The sequence below is a fragment of the Protomyctophum parallelum genome (genome assembly GCF_964188405.1).
Source record: "Protomyctophum parallelum genome assembly, chromosome: 6".
NCBI classification, from domain to species: Eukaryota; Metazoa; Chordata; class Actinopteri; order Myctophiformes; family Myctophidae; genus Protomyctophum; species Protomyctophum parallelum.
In genome coordinates this window covers 28,202,243-28,227,882 of record NC_139701.1, presented here as the reverse complement: position 1 = coordinate 28,227,882, position 25,640 = coordinate 28,202,243, and the positions used below count along the sequence as shown (strand labels likewise).

Below are 25,640 nucleotides of genomic sequence, written 5' to 3'. Positions count from 1 at the left end.
AGCCATGTGTGTCTGACTGTCTGACTACGTACGTCGCCTCAGCTAAAAACAAAAGGGAACTAGGGAAGCCTGATGTATGCTTCGCCGTACGATGTGTCGCATGTTAAAAAAATAGCTGATCTGCAAGCTCACAACGTGTCGCAACACGTTGTGAGCTAGTAGATTGGTTATTTAAATACAAAATAATAAAAAATCTAAATATTGCTTTGATGCTCATATTATCCTTAGGAAGTATTAAGTTGTTAACTTAATTTTAGCAAATTTATATATTTTTAATAATGGGATGAATCAACAAGAGCCATTCTAGGGCTAAATCTAGAGTTGCAATACCCTCCATTGACTCCCCACTCATCAAATAAATATTGTTTTGCTATAAGTTATTCATCCCTCTTTTATCCATCCGGCGAGACGGGTCGCCGCATTTTAGGAGCACCAAGCAACTCCTCCAGGTGCTCCTCTGAGTACTAGACCAAAAAAGTTGTGTGCAGCCCTGGATATATCGTCCACTTCTAAAGCCAGCCCTCTGTTTTAGCCTGTGCCCCTCGGAAAATAAACCATCACTCCGTTTGTCCCTCTGTCCTGCACACACGAACACGCACACACACACACACACACACTAGGGCTGCACGATATATCGTATCGTATCGATATGGAGATATTTGCCATATATATCGTGATATGAATTATATCGTATCGATATCGAGATATCTGCCATATATATCGTGATATGAATTTTTGTCCATATCGTGCAGCCCTATTGGAGTATGGATGTTTGACGTTACTGACGTAACAACGGTCAGCTAAGATGTGAATGAGGAATACTGTAGCTAGGCAAGTCAAATTGTTTAAATGAAGCCCGCAATATAGTTCATATTGTATTAATCAATACAATCAGCTGACAGCTGATTACAGCTAAGGCAATCAGACTAACGTGCCCCTATATGAACTATATCGCGGGCTTCATTTAAACAATGACTTTTTTCACTCTCTCAGGTCTCAGCTCAAAATACAGCTTTCAAAAGAATTATACGTTGTATTTATATATTTCGTAAATCTTGTACCCAGCAGATCTGCTCCACCAATATTTAATTTAAACACTAATAGTGTAATAATATAAAATATTAAAGGCCAGCTGAAATAAAATTTAGAGCATGTCTGTCGTCATAATGGGAACATTAACAAATTATGCATGCTTACAGTACATCGGCAGGTCGACCACTATCCCAGAAGTCATTGCATGTGGATTTTAATGGTGGGAGCACTGAATAAAAATCATCTTTCAGTGGCTGGTGAATGTGACAACTCTGAGACTACAGTAAGTTAGAATACGTAAGGTCATATAGGAGCTATGTCTATGGTTTGCCTAAAAAAATGGCAACTAAAAAATACGGGGAAGCAGCTTTTTGCTTCTACAGGCCATCGGCATGGAACAAGCTCCCTCTGTACCTTCGTCAGGCAGCCTCTGTAGACATTTTTAAAGCTCAGCTCAAGACCCACTTCTACAACATTGCCTTTAAGTGATCTTATATTTTTTTGTTATTCATGTCCTCACTGTATTGCATTACTGCTTGTTTTTTAATGTCGTTGCCTTGCTTTTCTTTTATTCTCCATTGTTCTGTAAAGCACTTTGAGCTGCATTTGATGTCATGAAAGGTGCTATACAAATAAAGTTTTATTATTATTATTATTATGGAATATATATTATTTTTTTTAAGATTTTTTTTTGGCTTTTTGATAGGTTGACACTGCACAAAAAGCTTGGAATACGGATGTGTATTACAGGAAACTCCCGTTAATCTTTCCATCAAACTCACACCTGAATATTACTAAACTTGAGGTTTACGGGCAAAATACAGCTCCCGTAATTGCCCGTTAACTCTTCTTTTCACGCAGTGTGAAAGTAGTCTGACAGGAAATGGGGAGAGAGATGGGGGGAAGACACGCGGCAAAGGCCTTCGGGATCGGGAGTCGAACCTGCAGCACGCTGTCAGGCTGGCTCAGCGGCCTAGGTGCCCAGACGGTTGAGCTAACCGTCCGGGCCTTGTCTATGGGATATTTAATGTTTGTTTAGAGCATGTGTGACGTAAACCGTTTGCCAGCCGAGCCCAGAAGGAGCATTTTCCGGCACCGTCGATCAGACGTGGTGTTGTTGGGGGGAGGTGGAGGGGTTATGACACTCCACTGTATGGACTTTGTTTAGGGCACTAAATGACAACGTAAGATGTCATGTCTTGATTTTCACACCTTTTCAACTTCTTTATATTTTTATGCATCAAATCAATATACTTAGTTAAAACTTTACCCAACAAATTAATAATGGTTGATTTACTCAACCTACATTTAATGTTGAATACTTTCCACATGGTTTTCAAAACTATTAATCCTCAACAACAACCTGAATCCTCCTTCCTTAATTCAAAGAAGAACAGCTGAGTAAAACTGTAAAGCAGTGACGTGATGATTTGGTGTAACAGTTTGTCAAGATAAATATGCAGAAGTGTTTTGAATAAAAATACTGGGATTAACACATTCACGGCTACAGTAGGTATTAATTCATTATTTCTTCCAAACCTGCCAGTGTTTTTCAGTGAAAAACTGAGACTTAAAACGGATGTAAGAAAATGCTGTGTGTTGTGACGGGCGGTCGGTCGTCTTTTATTTCTCACAGAAAATACATTTTGTAAATATGATCATCAGTTATAGGCCGTTGAGTAAAGCTTGTTTTGACCAAAAACGCAATCTGGGAAAATAGACATGAATGCATTTTTCTAAATCTGATAACGTGGAGATAAACGGAAGGCAACATTTTCACTTCCAATTCATTTCCGGTTGTATCCGTTGCTTGGCAACCTAGAACCATTCATACGTTGCTGAAGAGCGATCTATCATAAACCACTGAAAAGATCACGACAGAGATCTCTGTCATGGATTAGACTTGACGTAGATCTCCATCAACAGCAGGGAATGTGTTAAAAGTCAAAGGACACCTGGGATTTCTGTAATTTATATTTTCAATTCGGCTTTGATTTTAGGAATCTGATTGCTTTTTTGCTCTACTTGCACTAGTCAGACCTACATTCTCACTCCACTGTTTGTTATCAGTACCACTGGCTGGGTTGTGTTGGTGGAACTCTCTGATCGCATGAACATCAGTTGAAGATCAGCAATACATACATAGCATCAGAGTACTTGGAGACATGGAGCTCTGTCTTGACTCTTCTCTTTACTCATGTTGTTGGGTCCCTCTTATTTCCTGCACTAGTGGGCATACAGTTTTGTCATGCTCAGTCATATGAGCGGAAGTCATGAGGGGATCATGCCCTGTTTCTTCTTGCGGTCTGCTATGGTGCGACGGTTGTGGTTGGCACCTTGGCTCTTACTGGACTCCTTCTTCCGTCGATCCAGTAGGGTCTCCTGGGTCTGCCCCTGGCCCTTGGGCTTGCCTGCCCCGTTGCTGACAGACACTGGCTTGTATCCCCTCTTCTTCTGCTGCGAGGCAGCTCTTTTAGCCTCAGCTATCTTCCGCAGGAGGGCTGGGTCCTTAATAAACTGGTCCCCAGTCACGGCATTGCTCTCCTCAGCCTCGTCCTCTTCATCCTCCTCATTGTCCAGAATTGCTTTGCCTCTTGTTCGTAGTACCTGTGGGACGGTGAATGGCCTTATTTTCAGGAGGCTGTCTATGTCCCGGTCAGTGGCCCCAACTTGGTTGATGTCGTAGGTGTCGTCGTAGTCGTCATCATAGATGTCCGGGCCGTAATGAGCTAGCGAATGCCCGGGTTCGATGATGACCTCATCTACCACCGTCTCGTAGGCCTTGTAGCGAGACCTCTGCTCTTCTATGTGTTGCTTGTTGTTCAGCATGTCTCGAGTGCTCAGCCCTTTCCTTCTGCCCTTCCAGATGCGGGAAATGTCCACTTGGTCTCTGTGGAATACGTCAAACTCATCGTCGTCAAACACATTGGACCTGTCCCTGAGGACAGCTGGAAGCTCCTCCTTCACTGGACTGGGCATGGCGCGGTTCAGTTTGTCCAAGCCAGGTGACAGGTTTCCTTCCAAGATGTTGTTGATGACCAGCTCAGTGTTATAGTTGTACTCCTTGAGGCAGGCCAGCAAGAAACCCTCTCCTAGGTCAGGCAGCAGGTCCCTGATACCTGAAAGCAGAGACTCCAGTTCCACAGCACTTAATGGACATGCTGCACCATTTCTCCCCTCGTGGGGGATGTCCAGTGTGGCCACTGCTCCCCAGGGACACTCCCCGCCCTCCCCTGCTTCTCTGACCACTGGCGGTGGCTCCATACACCCGCAGGCACCGTCCTCACTCACTGCCCCTTGCGCAGCTGTGGGGGTATTGGGCTGAATCTTCCTCTGAGGTCTCCTCTGGCTCATACTGTCACAAGCACTCTGCACTCCTTGGAGTAGGTAGGACGTCCTGATCTCATCAATGAGAGGAAAAGCCTGCTGTAGAAGGCTGATGTCATCTGTGATGGGAAATTGGTCATTGTAGTCTGACAAGAACCTTTTCTCAGGTAGAAAAGATGTTAAATGTTTTAAGAGTTCCTCTGCACATGTTTGGATGTTTTCTCCCCCCTCCAGGATGGGCTGAAGGCAAGTGTGTTGCAGCAGCAAGTGTGCTATCAACACCATCCTGCGGCCAGAGTGGGACACCCTCTTCCACAAGTCCGTCTGAAGACTGTTATCGTCAAAGTTCCTTTTCATTACTGCCTTCTCAAACTCTGGTATGGCGGTCTCATAGAACAAGGCTAGTCTGCTGAGCAAACCGTGGGAGTGGAAGGTGGAGCATGCAGCAGGGAAGATGTCCAGGAAGGCATGGATGGTGGTGGTTGAGTCACACAGGTATAATACCAGGTCCTTCAGGTCCTGCTGACTCATGGTCATTATAGTGGGGTGTCTGTTTACAGTCAACTTCAATGGCTCCATGGCTGTGGCTCCTTCACACTGGAGACCACACTTATCTAAGATGGCATCAAATATCTGTAACAGAGAGGGTGCCATCTCATCCAAGTCACCATAGTAACAGGGCTGCTGGGTAAAGATGTTCTTTATCATCTTTTGCAGTAGCTGGGCGTTTCCCTTCCCATAGAGAACACACAGGTCGAGGATCTGGGGAATGTCAAACAGGAAGTTCTTGTAGATGATCTCTCCGAACACAGCCGGAGTTAGAAAGTTCTCCTTGGACTCCTTGTGTGTAGCCATCCTGAGGAAGGTCATGAAGATGGCCCGGTGGAGGCAGCGCTGTGTATCAACGACAGCCGAGGAGGAGATCCTTGAGTTGGGGTCGAAGCCTCTGGGAGAATGATGCAGGTAAGAGTCCAGACATTTCTGCAGAGACTTGTCAAACACCACCTGACACCAGAATTTGTCATGGGGCAGTGCTAGCAGCCACTCCAGATCCTCAATGATGAACTTGGCATGTTCGAGAAACTCCTCCTCGTGGGCGGCCGAGGTATTGTCTGGTGGAGGCCTGTAGGGCATGAAGTAGCGCTCCTCCTTCCTTTCAGGGTGCAGAGCTGGCAGGGTCCTCTCCTTTCCCAGTGAGCCACCATGCTCTGTCACATGCTGCTCATCCAATGCCACCCTGACACATATCATAGATAATTCTTTGTAAATGTTGTTATTATTGATTATTTGTTATCTTTTCAGCATAATTTGATGAAGACTCACTTTTCAGGAGTTTAGCGATGATGTGCCATCATCACTATTATGATGTCACTATTATGATGTCAGTCATCTCAATATTTGGGCAGAGTTTCAGCCCCAGCTGCCTCTCCATCCACTTCCTGTATAGAATTTAAAAATTCGTCAGAATGTGTACCTTCAACCTGTGTCTCTTTTATGCCCATATATGGAGATATTTGTCAGGCATGACCAAATGGAGTCTATGCAGATATCAGAACATCATTGTGATGTCAGAACAGGCTAGCTCTATGGAGATCTAGGGGTGATCAGGTTTGATCAATTATAGCTAATTAGTGCATTTATAGATAGATAAGCCCTGAATGTGATGATTTGATGATTTGTATGATGATTTATGATCATAAGAGTGCCCCTCACTTCACACAAGTGTGATTATTATTATTATTTTACAACTTCTCTATTAGTGGGGAGTGTCTGCCCCTGACACTAATCTCGGTGCTAGGACCCTGCAGCATTCGTTCTCAATAGAATTCTGGGAATAGCAGTTCTAACATACAACAGAGCTGCCAAAGGCGTTCAAAAGGACTTCTAAAGTAGATGTTACACAGTATGACTTAAAATATAAAAAATACTGTAAAATATTTCAACATTAAGTTACCCTTCTCCAGATCACAACACGCTGCTATAGAAACCTCAATTCAGGGCATGAGCATATTAATGTAAAGACATGACATCCGGAGTGATGATCTACTAACTACACTATGTGTTATGGATCTATTAGTTGTCTTTGTGATATATAATTAGTAATGGAATGGCTGAGAGGACCAAATATAACTGTGTGAATCATAGTCAAACAAATACAACTGTCAGCAAATAGATTTCAGCTACAGTATAAGCTTTGTACACAGACAGACAGGTTTCTAACTCAATCGACGTACTAACTAACGCTGCAATTTACAATTTAGGCATTTAGCAGACGCTCTTAATCCAGAGCGACTTACATTAAGCAAGAACAAAAAAGCATGGGAATACATCACATAAAAACATTTATCAAGAAACATGCGTAAGCTAAGAAAGTAACAGTGGAATATCTATATAATGAAGCTATACATATAAACTATACATCTATACTACTATGCTATACATATGTACTATGACGTGCTATGACTACATACAATGCAATTATAGTGCTGTCTACATAATATGCTATAAGTCTGTATCAAATGCTATCTAAGTCTACAGAAATGCTATCTAAGGGGGTAGGGTAAGTGCTATGGGCCATGATGGAGTCTGAAAAGGTGGGTTTTCAGACTACGGCGGAAGATTGGGAGTGATGCTGCAGTTCTGACTGCAATGGGAAGTGCATTCCACAGTTTTGGAGCCAGAAGGGAGAAGAGTTTGGGACGTGTGGAGTAGAGGGCAGCACGGGTCCACCCGCACCCGAATACCCGAGATCCGACCCGAGAACCGAGCCGGGTCGGGTGCAAAATATTGACGTGCCGTCGGGGAGCGGGTCGGTTCCATTTCAAAGCTGCGGATCTCGTTTCGGGTATCTGAAATGCAGAATACCCGAAATAACCGGGAGGATCCGAGATTTATAAATTAAACCCTTCAACTTTAAAAATAGGTTTCAAAAATAGACATGCGTGCGTTGTAATTATTACATTCTAAAGTCCATATTGTCTGTTGAACAGAGTCAATGAGGGCTGGGTCTCGTCATGCACCTCGACATGAGCGAGAGCGCTCTCTCTCTCTCTTTCGCTTGCACACACACACACACACACACACACACACAGTCACACACATGGCTATATTAATGCAATCATGGCGGCCCCCTTCAGCGAGCGAGGTGAAACGCAAAGCAACAAGCAATGTGGGACTAACCTCGCATCACCAGGCTTTCCACCTCGGAGGAAAAATGTGGGACAGTTTTGTTGTGATTGTCAACAGCTCTGGTAAGAATGTCGGTGCGCAAAAATGCACTATAGCCTATGCAAGTTTGCAACCCTCCTCCTCCTTGGCGCTGTCTGGAGAGGCGGCGGGTGCACGTTGCTCATAGAGAGCAGTCTCATGTCATGTTAAAGCATATAATATTGCAGAGAACACACTATGGGTCCGGATCTCGGATCGGATCAGCGCCGTTTTGGTCAAAACTTCTCGGCTCCGTTTCGGACCGGATCCAAAACTTTCGGGTCCGGTTCCGGGCCGGGTGCGGCCAATTAGAATGTTCTCGGATCCGGATCGGTTCGGTTCTGATATCACCGGGTCCGTTTCGGACCGGGTCCAATTTTATGGACCCGTGCTGCCCTCTAGTGTGGAGCGTTGTCCCGGCGTTTTTAGTGAGGGTACTTCCAGCTTCCCTGCGTTGGCTGATCTGAGTGCGCGAGAGGGTTTGTAGGGTTCGATCATACTTGCAAGATATGGGGGAGCCATACCTTTGGTTGCTTTGAATGCCAGCATCAGAGTTTTGTATTCTGTGCGGGCAGCGACCGGGAGCCAGTGGAGGGAGCGGAGCAGGGGGGAGACATGTGAGAATTTTGGCTGGTTGAAGACCAAGCGAGCTGCGGCATTTTGGATCAGCTGGAGAGGCTTAAGTGCACATGCTGGTAGGCCAGTAAGGCCAGGGTTAGGGGTTCCATTTACAGTACACTTACTGGGTAAATGTATGGATGGAGCATGTTACTTAAATGTCTTTACAGCACACCATGTACACACACACACACACACACACACACACACACACACACACACACACACACACGTTCAGTGTGTTTGTGTCTTTAGCTCAAGACATTGTAGCCTACAGTGAGAGAGAGACAGAGAGAGGCCACATGGGAAATTACTCCAGCCACTGCCAATGACTGGAGCATGAAATTGAAGCCGTCCGACACACGCAACTCACCGGAGCCTTTCCCCCCATATTCCAAAATAATTAACCAGCACAACCTCCCACCGCCACGTTATAATAGGCAGGTTATTGTCTCAGCATTTGCGCAAACCGCACTTCACAGGAGCAGGGGGAACCGCTAATTTCTGATAAAGAATGAGCAGGGAGGGGGGAGTCAAACTGTGAAGCAGTGATGTGATGATTTGGTGTAACAGTTTCTCTCAAGAAAAATATGCCCAAGTGGTTTGAATAAAAATTCTACGGCGGGTTTAATGCTTACACAGTGCAGTCTGCAGCAAGTAAAACTGGAAGTAGTCAAAGGACACCTGGGATGAATGATCTCTGTGATTTATATTTCCAATAAGGCTTTGGTTTTAGGAGTGCATAACCGCTTGCTTTTTTACTATAATTGCACTTGTCGGCCCTACAATCTCACTCCACTCCACGAAACCAAGCCTTTGATCGGAGGTCATAACTATAAAGAGAGTATGCTCACTGACTTGTATCTCTTGGAGGGCCTCGTTCCACCCCAAAGCCTGGGATCATTCTGGGAGGCTAAGCGCACTGTGCCGTGGTCCCCCAGGGGCCTGTGATTAGGCCCCTCCTTTTTTGCTTCTATACAGACTACACCAAATCATTTGGAAAAAATGACCGATCTACAAGCTCACAACGCATCACACTGAATGTTCGCCTATTATGAGATGCCCAGTATAGAGACGCTAAGGTTCATGTGGTTGATGAAAGTGCCATTAGTACTAATACAGTGATATCCAAGGATACTGTTGAGGGACAACATTCCTACGCAGTGTGATATACAGTAGATGACAGCTGCTGTGCTGTGTGCATTGATACATGCACGCACAGTCACAAACACAGGGGCGGTATTAGCGCTATACGCAGACAACGCAACAGCATTGGGGCCCAGAGGCAGAGGCCGCCCACCCGTGCCGTCGGTAAAATAAAATTGTAGCTGTCGGGGGCACCCACTGACCAGCCACACACACACAATACTCCAATACGTTGAATTGAGTGCTTTTTCCAGAATCCCCTCCAGACCCAGTTTCATTTTCAAATGTGTAATTACAGGCAGATCTTGACGAGGTGCTCTGTTTGTGTGTGTGTGTGTGTGTGTGTGTGCCTTGACAGAGGTGTCAGAGGACCATAGTTAATCAGCAGTCAACCAGGGGTCTCTGGGATCAGCCTATTGATTCCCGCCCTGGGAAATCAATTCAATCAACTGCCTTACTCAAACTGAACTGAGATCAGCAAGGCAGGGCACAGTCCTCGGTGGAGAGAGGGGACTGAGGGAGGCCTTACTCAAACTGAACTGAGATCAGCAAGGCAGGGCACAGTCCTCGGCGGAGAGAGGGGACTGAGGGAGACAAGCTGATGAGAGAAGGTAATGGAAGCAAACAGATGGAAGAGAGAATGAAGGAAATAAGAGAAAATAAATTTAAGGGGGAGAAAGAGAGAGACAGAATGGATTGAGCAGTGGTAATACAGAGAAAAGACTAAAAAGTAATAGTTGCAATAGTTGTATGGCCAGGATTATCTGATACACATTTGCAATTACACACACACACACACACAAACACACGTAACAGCCGGGCTACACCATGTAGCCCGGCTGTTACGTGTGTGTGCTGTTACGTATGTCGCTTGTGTACAGAGCATTTAGAAAGATATCCAATTGGATATCCAATTGGCTTTAAAATAGGACTGGATCTAAACGTGCGTCTGTGCATATGGGGGGCTCACGTACATACACACGCATACACACTTTGAAAAGCCTGGTGTAGCCTGGCCGTAATCCGCATATGCCTTAGCAAAGTGCTCACAGCAGCTGACCTTGATTAAAGATAATGAGATTTAACCAGAAGTCCTGTAATCTGATGGAACATGATTCACCTTGTGATGAATACTAAACAATGTAGCACACACTGACACGGATGAACACACTAGGGTTGGGTGACGATACGAATACATCGTCAATCGCGAATATACGAATCCAATCGCCGAATATTTTTATTAGGCGATTTCTCGGGACGATTTAGCCCAATTAACCTGTAAAGTGTGAGCAACATGTGAATCAATTTGGCCCAGCAAAGTAGTAACAGCGGCCGGGTGGAAATCACCTCCTCCGTTATAATGTATGCTCCCACAGTCCCCGCACTCAGCAGCATCGGGCACCGGGGCACGGCACTTACGGCAGCCGCCAGCCAAAGTAAAGGCTGGGAGCCTGGGAGCTGAGGAAGGCTGTAGCCTACATGTTGTTTAAGCTCCGGAGTCCAGACCCATGCAGTTTAATAATATACAGTCACAACAGAATGCACACTGCTGTCTCGTGTCTCATCCCAATGACCCAATCCCAATGCCTCACCCGTGAAGTCGGGGTGGAAAATAAAAAAACGGTCTACTAGTGTTTGTGTATAGGCTCGGGGATCATAATAGCGCTTAGCTTAGCATTAGCTTAGCGTGTAGCCCCTACTGGTGCTGCAACCCACTGATTGAACTTCATATCCGCCTGTAATCTAAGTTATTTTTATTGACAACGTGAACGAACACCGACACCAGCGCTGCAAAAATAGACAGATCTACAAGCTCTCAACGCGTAGCGAACGGCACTGCAAAAACAGGCAGGACGCGATGCCTTGAGAGCTTGTAGATCAGCAGCAGCCAGGCCGCAGCAGCTTGTGGGCTCCGCTCCGAGCCTCCGACTGACCGGTGAGGGGAGGCAAGGGAGCAAGTTACCCTGGCTGCGCAGCTGCGCTGCAGAAACAGACTGATCTACAAGCTCTCAACGCCTAGCGAACGGAGCTGCAAAAACAGGCAGGACGCAGCGCCTTGAGAGCTTGTAGATCTGTCTTTTTTGCGACCTGCAGTGAGCTGTTCTCACTTTACTTTTATGACACGAATACATCGTTAATCTGCGAATATTTGTCAGACGATGGGCGGTTGAAAAAAATTGGCATATCGCCCAACCTTAGAACACACCCGCACAAAAATAATGGACTATTTACTTTTTTTTTTTTTTTTGTAATTTTCCCCTTTTCCAGGATTGTCTCTGCATTGGGGAAGAGTGGGTGGGCATAGTGGGTGGACGGGAGGTAAATGAGGGGTGCCTTAAGACGTATGTATTAACAAATGTATATGCTGACATGAACAAGGACCCCACATGGGAGGGGGAAAAATGATATTTAATAAAAATAAAAATAATGGACTATGTATACTTAGAAATCCACCCACAAGCAGAGAAATGTTCTTGTCCTGTCCTAATCATCCCTAATACTTCTATCCCCTTCAAAGGCCTATTTGATCATTACTTTGAAAATCATCTACAAATGACCAATATTTACACTTGAGTGGAAAGTGCAATGTTGTGTGAGTAAAGAGAATCACCATCGTCAAGTATTTCTACCACACGCGCACGCACGCGTTTGCCTTCACTGTAGAATTTTCTCCCATGCCCATGTTCACACGGGTTTATGCCCACATCAAAAGACACACATTAGAATCATACTCTAGTGTCCTTGACCACTGCAACCTTGCCTTAAAAAAGGATGCACTGTAATTGGCCATTAGCCACTTTGAGTGACAGTTGGGGCAAAAGCTCACCCCAAACATTTACGATTCTGTGCCTATCTGCGGTTAAGATCGCTTGAGACGGTGTGCCTACCTTGCGGCCAAAAAAATTGTCTGTAGTTGTTGTAGGTGAGAGGCACTTCAGCGTTGTTGTTCAGTTGTTGTAGGTGAGAGGCACTTCAGCGTTGTTGTTCAGTTGTTGTAGGTGAGAGGCACTTCAGCGTTGTTGTTCAGTTGTTGTAGGTGAGAGGCACTTCAGCGTTGTTGTTCAGTTGTTGTAGGTGAGAGGCACTTCAGCGTTGTTGTTCAGTTGTTGTAGGTGAGAGGCACTTCAGCGTTGTTGTTCAGTTGTTGTAGGTGAGAGGCACTTCAGCGTTGTTGTTCAGTTGTTGTAGGTGAGAGGCACTTCAGCGTTGTTGTTCAGTTGTTGTAGGTGAGAGGCACTTCAGCGTTGTTGTTCAGTTGTTGTAGGTGAGAGGCACTTCAGCGTTGTTGTTCAGTTGTTGTAGGTGAGAGGCACTTCAGCGTTGTTGTTCAGTTGTTGTAGGTGAGAGGCACTTCAGCGTTGTTGTTCAGTTGTTGTAGGTGAGAGGCACTTCAGCGTTGGCCACAGAAGTGGGGTGTGGTTACAATTTACAAATTAGGCTTTGGTATGTCGCTCTCGGCTTCCCCTTCCCCAAACACAGGCCAATTGTGTTCGTAATAGATGCCAGGCAGAGCCTGATGCACCACGGTGGATTTGAACACACAACCTCCATGTGGGTACTTTTACCACTGTGTCACCCAAGGGCAACTGCCAAGTGCCAACTTCACACAAGATGAACAGAGAACAGATCTGTCTTCAAGAGAAAGAAAAGGATAACATAAAATGTTTCCAAACTTCACTTCACCTTGAGTAAATCAGTTTCACATTAAAAAACATTCCTCTCTCCCAAAGGCATTTAATATTTCACAAACTTCACCCAAGACTTACCTAAAGTCCTAAATCTCCCCTGGAAACCTCTGCTCTTCCCATTCTCACTTATGCTAGTCATTTAACCTCAACCAAACCTCTTCTTTGTTAACATCATTAAGTAAGCTTTTTTTGGCCATTACATGAAACCCTACTTTCTCCAATTAAGGCAAGCCATTTTAAGATTTCAAAACCTCACATTTCATATTCGTATACAGCCTCTACAGAGCTTACTGATTAACCTTTCTTCAACTATCCCAAAAGCAATTTATTAACTTCCCCTTCAAAACACCCAACACCCCATTTATCGCTTCTATTCTTCATGCTTTTCATCTACTGCAATCATGTATCAGTAATGTCTGGCTACACTGCTTCAGCGGTTTCCCCTGTCCAAAATATATAATAATAATAATAATGTGTGTGTGTGTGTGTGTGTGTGTGTGTGTGTGTGTGTGTGTGTGTGTGTGTGTGTGTGTGTGTGTGTGTGTGTGTGTGTGTGTGTGTGTGTGTGTGTGTGTGTGTGTGTGTGTGTGTGCGCGTGCGTGCGTGCGTGCGTGCGTGCGTGCGAACTGTGAATAGAGCAGGCCTGACACGAAACTCTATATATGGGACTCTGACAACGGGTAGTGCAGAATTGGGTGAGGCATGCATTTAACAACATGCATCATTCTGGTCTTGTTGTGATTTATTTCATGTTGACATAAAAATAAGTTCATTGAAATAGTAATGGGGTTTATTGACCGAACTTTCCTTTTCGCTTCATACCGTTCCGTATAGTCGGCCTATACACGCACGATCTATATACCAAATGAAAGCCCTAATTTCGTAGTTTACATAGAACTTTGAGGATTTGAGCGAGTTGTGACTCAATGAAAAGACGAGTGTTCTTGGCTCTGTGCGCGTGGAGAAAATAAAAAGAACGGCACGAGGGGGGGGGGGGGGGGTTACATTATACACCTATGCATAATGTATCGGGTAACGGAGGTGTTTAAGGGATTTAGACAGGTAACCAAAATACCAACTGTAGTGGGGGAACACCCTTTCCCCACTCCTAAATCCCCAAATAGTGGCTTTAGAAAGATGAGACAAAAATGGAGCCCAGAGAGTCTGTCCTGTGATGTTTTTGATATATTTTTCTTTTCAAATATTCCCATAGATGTTCAGTTGGGTTGAGGGGTGGTGAGTGCAAGGGAAACCAGTCAGGGGTCCACACTCCTCCTGACTCTTTGCTGTTTGCTGCTCTTTGCTGTTCCTTGGACATCCTGGCAAAGCTTTGATGTACAGTACGTTTCAGATCACTGTCCTGCTGTGAAATGACTCCACTTCCCACAAAACTTTAAGCCTGAAGGGATGACATGCCTCTGTAGGATGAAATGATATACTGTAAAGATCCAGTAATCCAGTAGTACAATTTACTCTGAGCGTGTACAAATGTCAACCAAATGTGGATCCTTGCGGGTCCATTTGGACACATTTGTACACTTGAAGTCGAAGGTGTAGCACTCACGTCCAAAATCTTTCAATTGGACAGGTGCTGGACAAAAATACTTACAGTGCAAAAGAAGCAAAGTCTGCACACTGTGCTGTGTCACAGCTGTAGCTCCCAGGAGAACACTTTAGTGAGGATAGGACACAGAGTAAAGGGACTACATTTCCACCATGCAGGTCTTCATCAGGTCTGTACATTTGTACACTTTCAGGTTAGTCTTTTATCTGTTCATAATATGTGACATTTGGAAGGATGTGTTTTAGGTTTCGTTAACACTTTCTTGTTGCCTCTTTCTTACTGTACGTGGGACCTTTGCAAATATTGAGTTACTGTAGAAGAAAAGCCCATCTCCTCTGCTACTGTTCGTTCTGTGGCCTTGCTCCAACCTATGACGGTTCAGACTCTAATCAGGCTATGAGCAAAACAGTAGCTGAAAGCAATTTTCTGAGGCAACGTACAGGAAAGAGCAGGATTGCAGAAAGATATGAATCACTGAGACCAATGACCTTGAAGTCAGGGGGCAGGCTGTGTGTGTGCGTGTGTGTGTGTGCGTGTGTGCGTGCGTATGAGTAATGTATGAGAGAAAGGAAGAGGAGAGAAGAGAGAGAGACACACACACAACCACTTTCATTCCTGTCTGACACACAGTGGTTCAATCTGACTGTGTGTGTGTGTGTGTGTCTGTGTGTGTGTGTGTGTGTGTGCGTGTTTGTGCATGCGTGTGCATGTTTGTGCGTGCGTGTGTGTGCTGTGTATGTGTAATGTGTATGTATGAGAGAAAGGAAGAGGAGAGAAGAGAGAGAGACACACACAGCCATTTTCATGCCTGTCTGACACACAGTGGTTCAATCTGTGTGTGTGTGTCTGTGCGTGCGTGCGTGCGTGCGTGCGTGCGTGCGTGCGTGTGCAAGCAGGCATTGTGTATGGAAGACTTTCTGTCTGACAAATGTGTTGATCAGTGACTTACTGCAGGTTGCCTCTGCCTCGTCGGATCCGTCGGCACACTCTGGCTCTCCATCACAGCGCCATCTCGCAGGAACACACTGTCCGTTCTTACAGGCAAAGTCTGTGGTGGCACATGTTTTCTTTGCTGCTCGGAGAAAGTGAGAGAGGGACAGAAAGAAAAAGAGAGAGATCTGATTATTATTATCCTTCTATCATCATTCAAACTCAAAGGAAGTTACGTATGAACAAGCCAGGTTTTAAATCTCATAGCTCAAAAGCTGGTTGGGTTTGTACCACTTTCATGAAAGACTTTGATGTACCAGTGTGTATTATTAAACAAAATGTGGTTCCAATCTTCTAATCTGGTTCCATTTATAGTCATTAGTCACTAATCTTAAAAACTGGTGATGCCCCTACTTTTGAGGCTCAATCCTGGCACCCCGTCGAAATGCGTCCCATCCATGTGTCTACTGTAATTATAGTCTAATAGAGTCAAATAAAATATTAATTGAGACAAATAATATTCTAGGCTTTGCTGTTCCATTCACTATACTGGAGTGCTTTGGCAGTATAGTGGTGGCTAAGCACAGACATTTGGGGAGAATTCCACGCCCCCACATTTGTGCCCATAGAGCATACAGCGCCAGTTCAGGTGGCCGAGTCATGGACCGCAAGCGCTGTGGCCAAGTCATGGACCGTATGCGCTGTGGCCAAGTCATGGACCGTATGCGCTGTGGCAAAGTCATGGACCGTATGCGCTGTGGCCAAGTCATGGACCGTATGCGCTGTGGCCAAGTCATGGACCGTATGCGCTGTGGCCAAGTCATGGACCGTATGCGCTGTGGCCAAGTCATGGACCGTATGCGCTGTGGCCAAGTCATGGACCGTATGCGCTGTGGCCAAGTCATGGACCGTATGCGCTGTGGCCAAGTCATGGACCGTATGCGCTGTGGCCAAGTCATGGACCGCATGCGCTGTGGCCAAGTCATGGACCGTATGCGCTGTGGCCAAGTCATGGACCGCATGCGCTGTGGCCAAGTCATGGACCGTATGCGCTGTGGCCAAGTCATGGACCGCATGCGCTGTGGCCAAGTCATGGACCGTATGCGCTGTGGCCAAGTCATGGACCGCATGCGCTGTGGCCAAGTCATGGACCGTATGCGCTGTGGCCAAGTCATGGACCGTATGCGCTGTGGCAAAGTCATGGACCGTATGCACTGTGGCCAAGTCATGGACCGTATGCACTGTGGCCAAGTCATGGACCGTATGCGCTGTGGCCAAGTCATGGACCGTATGCGCAGTATGCGGAAGGGCCGTTTACGCCTGTGCTTTGTGGCCGCGATACATTACTGACGTTACCTCTGTCTTCAACCTGTGACTACTGACCAATCACAGTGGGCCTTTTCTACAAGCAGCTTGAACGTGTGAAAGAGGCAATTTCTGTATGGAACAAGGGAAAGGTACCCAGCACGGACAAAACAAGCAACAACACCACAGACGCACTTGGATTATCATCATAATCATGTGTCTCACTCGGACACACAATACAACAACACAGACTTATACGTGAGCGCGCAGCAGGCTTGCAAGATTGTAGTAGGTATGCATAGCCATCCTGATTTCTGGATGGCTAGTGGACAACTGCTGCAGTCACATTCTCCAGGCAAGGGAAACATTGCGGCACTTGGATTTGTCACAGGGAGGCTAAAATATCCCTCTCCTTGACAGCGAGTGCCAATGAACAAGAGAAAGCACTCTGCCAATGTGTTAGCAATGCCATGTCAAACTGTGATGAAATATACAGTCCAGGGGGCTGACAAATGGCAAAAGGAGTGTGTGTGTGTGTGTGTGTGTGTGTGTGTGTGTGTGTGTGTGTGTGTGTGTGTGTGTGTGTGTGTGTGTGTGTGTGTGTGTGTGTGTGTGTAGAGTGACAGAAAGGGTGGGGCGAATGGGTGGTGTTTAAGAGACAGTAAGTTCCTGTTCCATAATAAAACTATGTGTTTTATGCCTCCAAGTGCATCCTTGATTTAAAGGTATATTCAGTGATTTCACTCAAAAAACCTTAGGTTTCGTTTTTGGCTGTGGGACCCAGCCTTTCGTCCAATCAGGATAGAGAGTCAAAAACGAAACCTAAGGTTTTTTGACCCCCAGGGGTTAACTGGGGACAGGGAGGAACTCCTTATATGGTCAGCACACTCTATAGTAGAGAGGATTATCACAACAAAACAAAAAAAATTGAATTAAGTGAAATCACTGAATATACCTTTAAAGGTAGCTTAGCTGAGTGCTAGGTCAAAGCCTTGCACTGTTTTATGGTTACCAAAAATGTATTCCAATCGAGGAAAATTAAACAACGAACACAGCAGTCCAGTGCACACTAGACTGCGGTGGCAGTGGACAACAGTGGCAAAATGAATAATTTATATTAAATAATATCAAATTAACTATATTTGGAATAGAATCCCCAACAGCATAAACACCATAATTCTGTAGGCAGGGCACACAGCGCCGTACTGCTCAACTGGGATACAGCTCACCAGCTTGTTAGCTTGATGTTTATACAGTATGTGCAACATTGGAGCATGAGTGGTAAAAGGGAGTGCTATGACTGATTGGCCCAATGGGAACAATAACAATGAATTGCCTAACAGAGCAACTGACAGCATGTCAGATGTGTAGACTTCCACTGAAGACACATTGTGACAAATGCGCACGCACTCACGCACGGCACACACAGACACACACACACGTGTGTGCTGGATGTGTGGTTGGGGCTGGTCCATATGGATGCCATTCATATATGACAGATCTTGGTGCATTGTGATGTAAATATGAAGAGCTGCTTTTATGGTAACATCAGCAACTCTGAGGGGCAGGGAGACACACACGCACACGCACACACACACACACACACACACACACACACACACACACACCAAAGCATGAAATTGTTACAGTAGTTTGCAACATGCAGATCCATATCCATGCGAGGCTCCTGAGGCTCGCTAGCAAAAGCGTAGTGAGCAGTGCTAGCAATGTATTTTAATCAGAAAGCGTATTCACATGCAGGTATACAGCCCACGTTTTTAAGTGTGTACCGGTAAGTGGCTTGTATAAAGCTCCACTCAGCACAGGAACAGATGCGATCCTCTCTAACCCACTATACTGCAAGACTCATACACAGGAGAATCCTCTGTGTTGATTCAACTCTTTCAGTGTACACAGATAGAAGACCTGTAGTGGGTTTTTATCTTGTGCAGCCTGTTGTTCACTGACCATGGTACTAAATGTGGTGATGTTTGCATTTTCTCATTGTGTACAGTAAAATCCTGAGTTTTAATTAACTGATGTGGGATAATAATGTAGCCTATACCTTAAAATGTTACACAGTACTTACAATACTCAATACTAACAATCATGGGGAGAGAGTATGTTTTGCACTCCGTCCGTGTGTGTGTGAGTCCGTGTGTGTGAGTGAGTGAGAGTGAGAGTGAGTGTGTGTGTGTGTGTGTGTGTGTGTGTGTCTGTTACCAGCTAATCTCCGGCACCGTTAACTCGGTTGATGCCAAATTTTGCACAAACACTCCCTGGATGCCAACGATGTACCTCTGCCCCAAATTTTCCCGCACGACCTGTTATAGCGCCACCAGGAGGCCGGCTTTTGTAAAACACATTTTTTATATTACTACAGTATCTCTATAGTCATGTGTTCAAGCCGGATCTATCCATATTTCATATTACATCCTAATTGGCTAAAATTGGATTTCAAAGTTTGCAGGATTGGCCCGTTTTGAAGAAAAAAAAGTCAAACTCAAATCATGAACGCAGCACGCAATTTACGTGAAATCTTTCACAGACTTTCTTACTAGGCTGAGGAATATATACCACCCTTTTCACTTTGGCCTGCTACCAACAGGTGGATTTTTGCAAAACACATTTTTGGAACAAAATGCCTCAAATCATCCAATTGCCATCCAAGGCGTAAGAAGAAATGCCACCCTTTTCACATTGGCCACCAGGAGGCCACAACCTGCCCTGGTGGAGACCTGTGCCCCGAGGGACACTTAAGTTTATAGTGTGAATGCAATTTTTTCTACTTGCAACAATAGACCCGAATGCACAAAATTATCTCTTGATTGGCATGGTTCATAAAATGAGTTGCTTGTTCTTTCTCATTAATTTAAGGCAACTGAAAAATACTGTGCACATTAACAGAGCTACTGTTTACTGTTACCACTTGCGCCTACAGTCACCGCTGTTCTGAAAATTCACACAGACTGACAGCCCTGTTTGATAAGCTTGTTACAGAGTAAGTTATAAACAAATTATAATTGCAGCGTCAATTGACTGAATATCCATGGCATCGATGTGGATCGTACCAACCTTCATGCAAGGCTGATAGATAGATAGACCACCAACAAGTAAAGTTAAACGATGCTTATTTCCATTCCACATCATTAACCCTGAGGTACCTACTAAGTCGTATGAAGGTGTCCCATGGGCCACAACAAAGGTGATTTCCATGACATGCCAAGGTGCATGTCTCTTCTGCTATTGTAGTCCTGTCACCTATCCTAGCATCTGAATCTTCCCTACCTCTCTCTGCACTGCTGACATTCTACCTAATGTCACGCTTGGCGGACGTCTGTGATTACATGATCGACTTGGGGTGACCTCCCCATGTTTACACAGTCCCCCCTCCCCCAGGCCATGTGCGCACACACACGTTAAGCACACAGTAGACACTACTTAGGATTCCATGCCGCATCCGTAAGACAACGACATGAGTCCGAATGCCATGGCGTGACCGGAGAAGGGGTGAAGGTCAGTGCACTTATCGGAGTCATTCAATTTCCACACTCTGTTACACACGCACGCACACACACGCACACTTGCACACGCATGCACGCATGCACGCACGCACACACACACGCACACGCACACGCACACGCACACGCACACGCACACACACACACACACACACACACAGGATGGGTGTATGGAAATATATTATCCACTGCTACTATTACAGCTACGGGAACACTGTCTGTTTTTATTACGACTGCTAAATGCTTTTTCCCTTAAAGCTGCGATCCATAACTTTTATGCCTGGAATTTACGGGTCTCCAAATTTCTACTGGTAAACTGAGAGGGAATCCCAACATGGCTATGGGGATATAGTGCACTTATGGGCTTGAATCAGGCAGTACTATACAGTATGTGTCAATCAGTAACTATCTACAGTATGTCCTACAACACCAACACCACCTCCAACCACTGCAGATCTACTACATTCATCTACTAAATTAAAGGGATGGAATGACTGGCACCCATCTGTAGGTATGTCATTGTCATGTGTGGTTTTCAACCTTTTTCATATCAAGGTCCATTATTTATTCAGCATTTGAGCCACTGATGCTGGTACCATAGGAGAGAGATAACAGGCAAACTATGATCAAAATAACAATTATTTTATCTAATTGTGTAGACTTCTTGTAAATTAAGTAATGCAGATGTTTAACAAAAATGTAATTCTTGAGAGTGTAAAATGTTACAATGCAATGGAGGAGTTTTCGACCACACGATGAAAGAACAGAGAATAATAACCATCCAAAAACTGGATTTTGGCTCATTTTGAGCAGAAAAAGGAGTAATAAGCGTGTGCACGTCGGATCCGTATGCAGGGTGTCTAACATGTGAGTAAAAGCAAAAAAAATATGTATTAACTCATTTTGGGCAGGAACCCCTTTTGGTGTTTTAAACATTGTTATAATTTAGTTATTTTTGAAAAATAGTTAAAATGTGCCTCAAATCTTTCAGAAAATTGTCATGATTTAGAAACTATTTTTTAAAATTTCGACGTCAGGCCTGAATGGGTTAAATGACATTAAAGAAAGACAGATTTTTACGTTCAAATTGATTTCTGGTTGTCTTTGATTGAACAAGTGGCAAGAGCAGAATCTGAGCCCGAATCACTGTGATTGTGTGGTCTGAACCTGTAACAATGCCAACCTCTTATCTCCATATTTTAACTTTTGATGTTTTTTTCATAAATTAATACCCTACTTCTGCAGAGAAAAAAAACAGAGGCCAACCGGCGAACCAGGTGCTCACAGGAGATCAAAATGTCTTAAAAGTGTATTGAAGGTGCTTCTAGGATCAGTGGGAATGTAGACTTAAAAATGCTTAAAAATAGCAGATGTACAAGCTCACAGTGAGCTTATATCTGCTATTTTTTTTAATAGCCAACGCTAAGATCCTAACTGACACAGATGCTTTACCGGTTTTAATGGATTTTAATATAAGGCCTGTAATAATATTAAAACCTGAAACACTGTGTTCATGTGAACCTGTAACACTTTGTTAATGTGTGGTCTGATTGAACATGTAACACTGTGTTCATGTGAACCTGTAACACTTTGTTAATGTGAGGTCTGATTGAACATGTAACACTGTGTTCATGTGAACCTGTAACACTTTGTTAATGTGAGGTCTGATTGAACATGTAACACTGTGTGAGTTCATAATGAGGCACACGATGGACAATTATTTATTATACCTTGTTCAATAGTCTAATTAGCTCTAAACAAGAAACAGCTCATTACAGTAAGGACGGTAAGGATCTGACAAACTGTGTGTCTTACATTATGTATTTTGTCCTGCATAATGCAAGCTTGGTTGAGGGTGTAAAATGTTGTGTATACTGTTTGTATATTTTGTTCATTATTGATGGTGCTTCCTTTTTGTGTGATGTCTTTACCTCGCTGTATCTACAGTACTTTTGCCCTGTAACTGTATCTCAACTGCTGTGCTGCCTTTGGCAACTGAAATCCCCTCGCGGGATCAATACAGGTCTTACTGTAACAATGTGAATGAGTGGAAGTGGCTCAGGAGGTAGATGGCCACTTGGGAATTGGAAGGATCCTGGTTCGATCTCCATGCAGTTCCCCATTCTGCTCCTGATGAGCAGGTTGGTGCCTTGCATGGATTCCTCTGTTGTCGGTGTGTATGTATATGGTGAAAGCACATTGTAGTGCTTGGATAAAGGTGCTATATACATATATTACATTTGTACACTCTGAGTTATGAATGGATACATCTTGTTTGGTACTAATACATTCAAGGATAATGTAAAAGCTGTGTGTGTCTGCATGTGCGCGTGTGTGCGTGCGTGCGTGTGTGACTGACTGTTGCGTGATTTCCTTTCTGCCTTTATTGATAGGATACAGTAGACTGACAGCAAAGGTCGTCTGGACCAGGATTCAAGCCCACGACATGCATTAGCAGCCTAGGTGCCCTGAACGCTACGTCAGCCGCCAGGGCCAAGATTTATGTCTAAGAGAGAATCCACAAACGCGTGTGTGAAAGGAGGTTGGTACAAATAGAGCGAGACAAACAGACTAGAGTAGACAACACGGTAGACAAAAAAATAAAAGACAGAAAAAGTGAATCAAAGAGAGGAGATGGAGCAAACGGATGGCCCTCCATGCTGTAGTAAAAGCCTAAAGAGCTAAAGAACGCAGCATGTCAGTGGAACGATAGAGGTCGTTAATCAAAGAGCATGCGTAGCCACAACTGTGTGAGAGTGGTGAGAAATCAGTCAGTGTGTGTGTGTGTGCATGCGTGCCGTGCGTGCGTAAATAACTCAAAGGCCTGTTGAGGAAACTGTTTTCCATTGGTCATATAGCAAGACAGAGAGAAAGTGGGGAGAGGCCACCGGAATATTTCAACAGCAACAACACAGCATCCCGCTGCCCAGGCAGTCTGATACGAAGCACAGCATCCCGCTGCCCAGGCAGTCTGATACCCTCTTAGTGAGGAGGACTACCATCTATCTACTGCTCATCTTCAGATGAGGACTAGAGCATCCATCTTCTCCTCATCGTCTGTCTGTCTGTCTGTCTGGACGGATTTCAGTCCTGAGGATTTCATAGGGGTCATTTCTAATGAGATCACATTTATTTTTTGCTTTAAGCCCCGTGTCTGTCTGTCTGTCTGTCTGTCTGTCTGTGTGTGTGTGTGTGTGTGTGTGTGTGTGTGTGTGTGTGTGTGTGTGTGTGATGGAGGGAGAAACCAAATTAAATTAAATAACACCAATTACACTGATTAAAATAAATGGGCTGCAAAAGCCAACTCCGGGGTAACTCACTCTGTGTACGCGCACGCACGCACATGACTCTCACAGTACTTCCATAATGCAATGTGAGTAATAATATGGGTATACTATAAAGTGTGCATGAAAATGCATGTTTGCTTGTACGACAAAGACTTGATATGGGAGAGAGCTCCATAGACCAGCTGCCTGTGGAGAGCCAGACAGAACAAATACAGCTCCAATAACTCCATACTGTGTCAGTGAGTCAGTGAGTGATTCAGTTTCTATTCTGGCAACTCAAAGATAAAAGGAAAAACAAAAATAAGCCTTCACTTTTAAATTATTTAAAAGTCCTCATTGGCAGCAGCCATGCTTTAGATAATTAAACACATTCTGTTAATTTAACAAATAATGCTGAACGAAAAAGAACAAAGACGAAGAGAATAAACACAACGGGAGGTAGTCATATTTATCTCAGCACACTGAGGGCATTTCAAAAGATGCTGAACCAAAACAGGACACTTTGTGGGAGCACAAACTGATCCTTCACAAAGGTTAATCTGCCTCCTGTCTGAGCATCTGTGCGGAGTGCGTGTTGTATAGTGTGTGTGTGTGTATGTGTATGTGTGTGTGTGTGTGTGTGTGTGTGTGTGTGTGTGTGTGTGTGTGTGTGTGTGTGTGTGTGTGTGTGACTCCTTACCAAGTTTAAGAGAGCACCCTTGTTCTACGTCTGTGTAAGCCTTCATGCAAATCTGTATAGCCTTTACTGACTTTTCTCAGACGGAGATGAATAGAAAGAAGCACCTTTGAGTCTGTTTCTTTTTTTTAATATATTTTTTATCCCACGATTTTGTAACCCATTTTTCACCCCTGTGTCAATCATCTAATGTGATCCTGGGCTCTACACACCCTCCACCAACCTAGTCCCCATATATGGGGGACAAAGGGAGAGCAACGGACTTGAACTCATGCTTCCTTCATGCCTGAGTGTCCAAGTTGCTCCTTTACACCTGACAGGGGGGAGTTTCTGACTCAAAAGCCTGTACTACAATCTGTGCTACAGCGTGTGCTACAACATGCACTCACAACAAGGCAATGTAGACTGCCATATTCAAGTGTCAATAAATGATCTGATCACCAGGCTCTGAGCATTCTTTTATGTAATTGCAAATCCTGCTGTTCAGCTCTCAGTATTCTGTCTATGTGACTGAAGAGGAGAAAGCATGCGGTTATGTTATCCCACTGTCATCCTGGATCCGGGTTCTTGCCAAACTCCCACATTTTCCTTCCCAGTCTGATCCACCCTGGGCAAGACCTACACTGAAAAGACTATCAGCGGAAGTTGCAGGATTTTAGCGGAAGTATTGCCCAAGGAAATTACGTTGATGCTTTACAAATCAGTTTACATTCTCCGCTTATGAAACAAGTGTTGTGATTGGTCGGGAAAATATCGTATCCGGGGGAAATACATTTGACGGATGTTCCGGAGGATACATCCGCCGATAGCTTCTCTGCCTTACATTGTGACCAGGCTTTTCTTTTTCGCAGATAAGTAAGCCTGGGACCGAGGCTAGATCCTATCTGTGTGAGCCACACGCAACCGCTCCAGACCTCCCAAATCCTGTCACGTTCTGGGTCCCCGCCATCCTCCTCATTCCCCTTCACATAAGCATGGCATTACAGCATCACAAAGGAGCTTAAGGACAGAGGGGAACAGATGTGAGGCAGAAGAAAGGAACCCGACAGACAAGGGGCACGGGGAGATGAAAGGGCCGAATCGGAAATATGTCAGATATAATGTTCTGAAATTGTTTTGTCTGGAGATGAGACGTACGGTATCAGCCAAGCTTTCTGTCTTTCTCTCCCCCTTTTTTTTATCTCACCTCTCTTGTTCTCATTCTTTATTTCTTTCCTCGCTTTCTTTCGAGCACAGTAGAATCCTCAGTGTTAATTTAACTGTTGCTACAAATGTAGCCAGCCAACACATTTGTACAAACGGATGAACTAACTAAGAATTGTACTGTGCACTATTTTT

General features: G+C 44.6%; 2 protein-coding genes across 2 annotated transcripts in view; both read right to left on the bottom strand.

The window, feature by feature from the left end:
* Window positions 1-25,640, bottom strand: part of lrp8 (low density lipoprotein receptor-related protein 8, apolipoprotein e receptor) — a gene marked incomplete at its 5' end in the record, with an annotated part of 196,141 nt that overhangs the window by 84,645 nt on the left and 85,856 nt on the right. Inside the window, one exon of the mRNA XM_083768158.1 lies at window positions 15,533-15,655. Within this exon, the coding sequence (XP_083624284.1) occupies window positions 15,533-15,655 (123 nt within the window). The remainder of the gene's footprint in view (window positions 1-15,532; window positions 15,656-25,640) is intronic.
* LOC310860942 (activating signal cointegrator 1 complex subunit 2-like) lies at window positions 3,304-5,610 on the bottom strand (the record flags this gene model as incomplete). The annotated part of the gene is made up of 1 exon (XM_083768159.1): window positions 3,304-5,610. One exon carries the CDS (start codon window positions 5,608-5,610, stop codon window positions 3,304-3,306), a length of 2,307 nt encoding a protein of 768 aa, XP_083624285.1.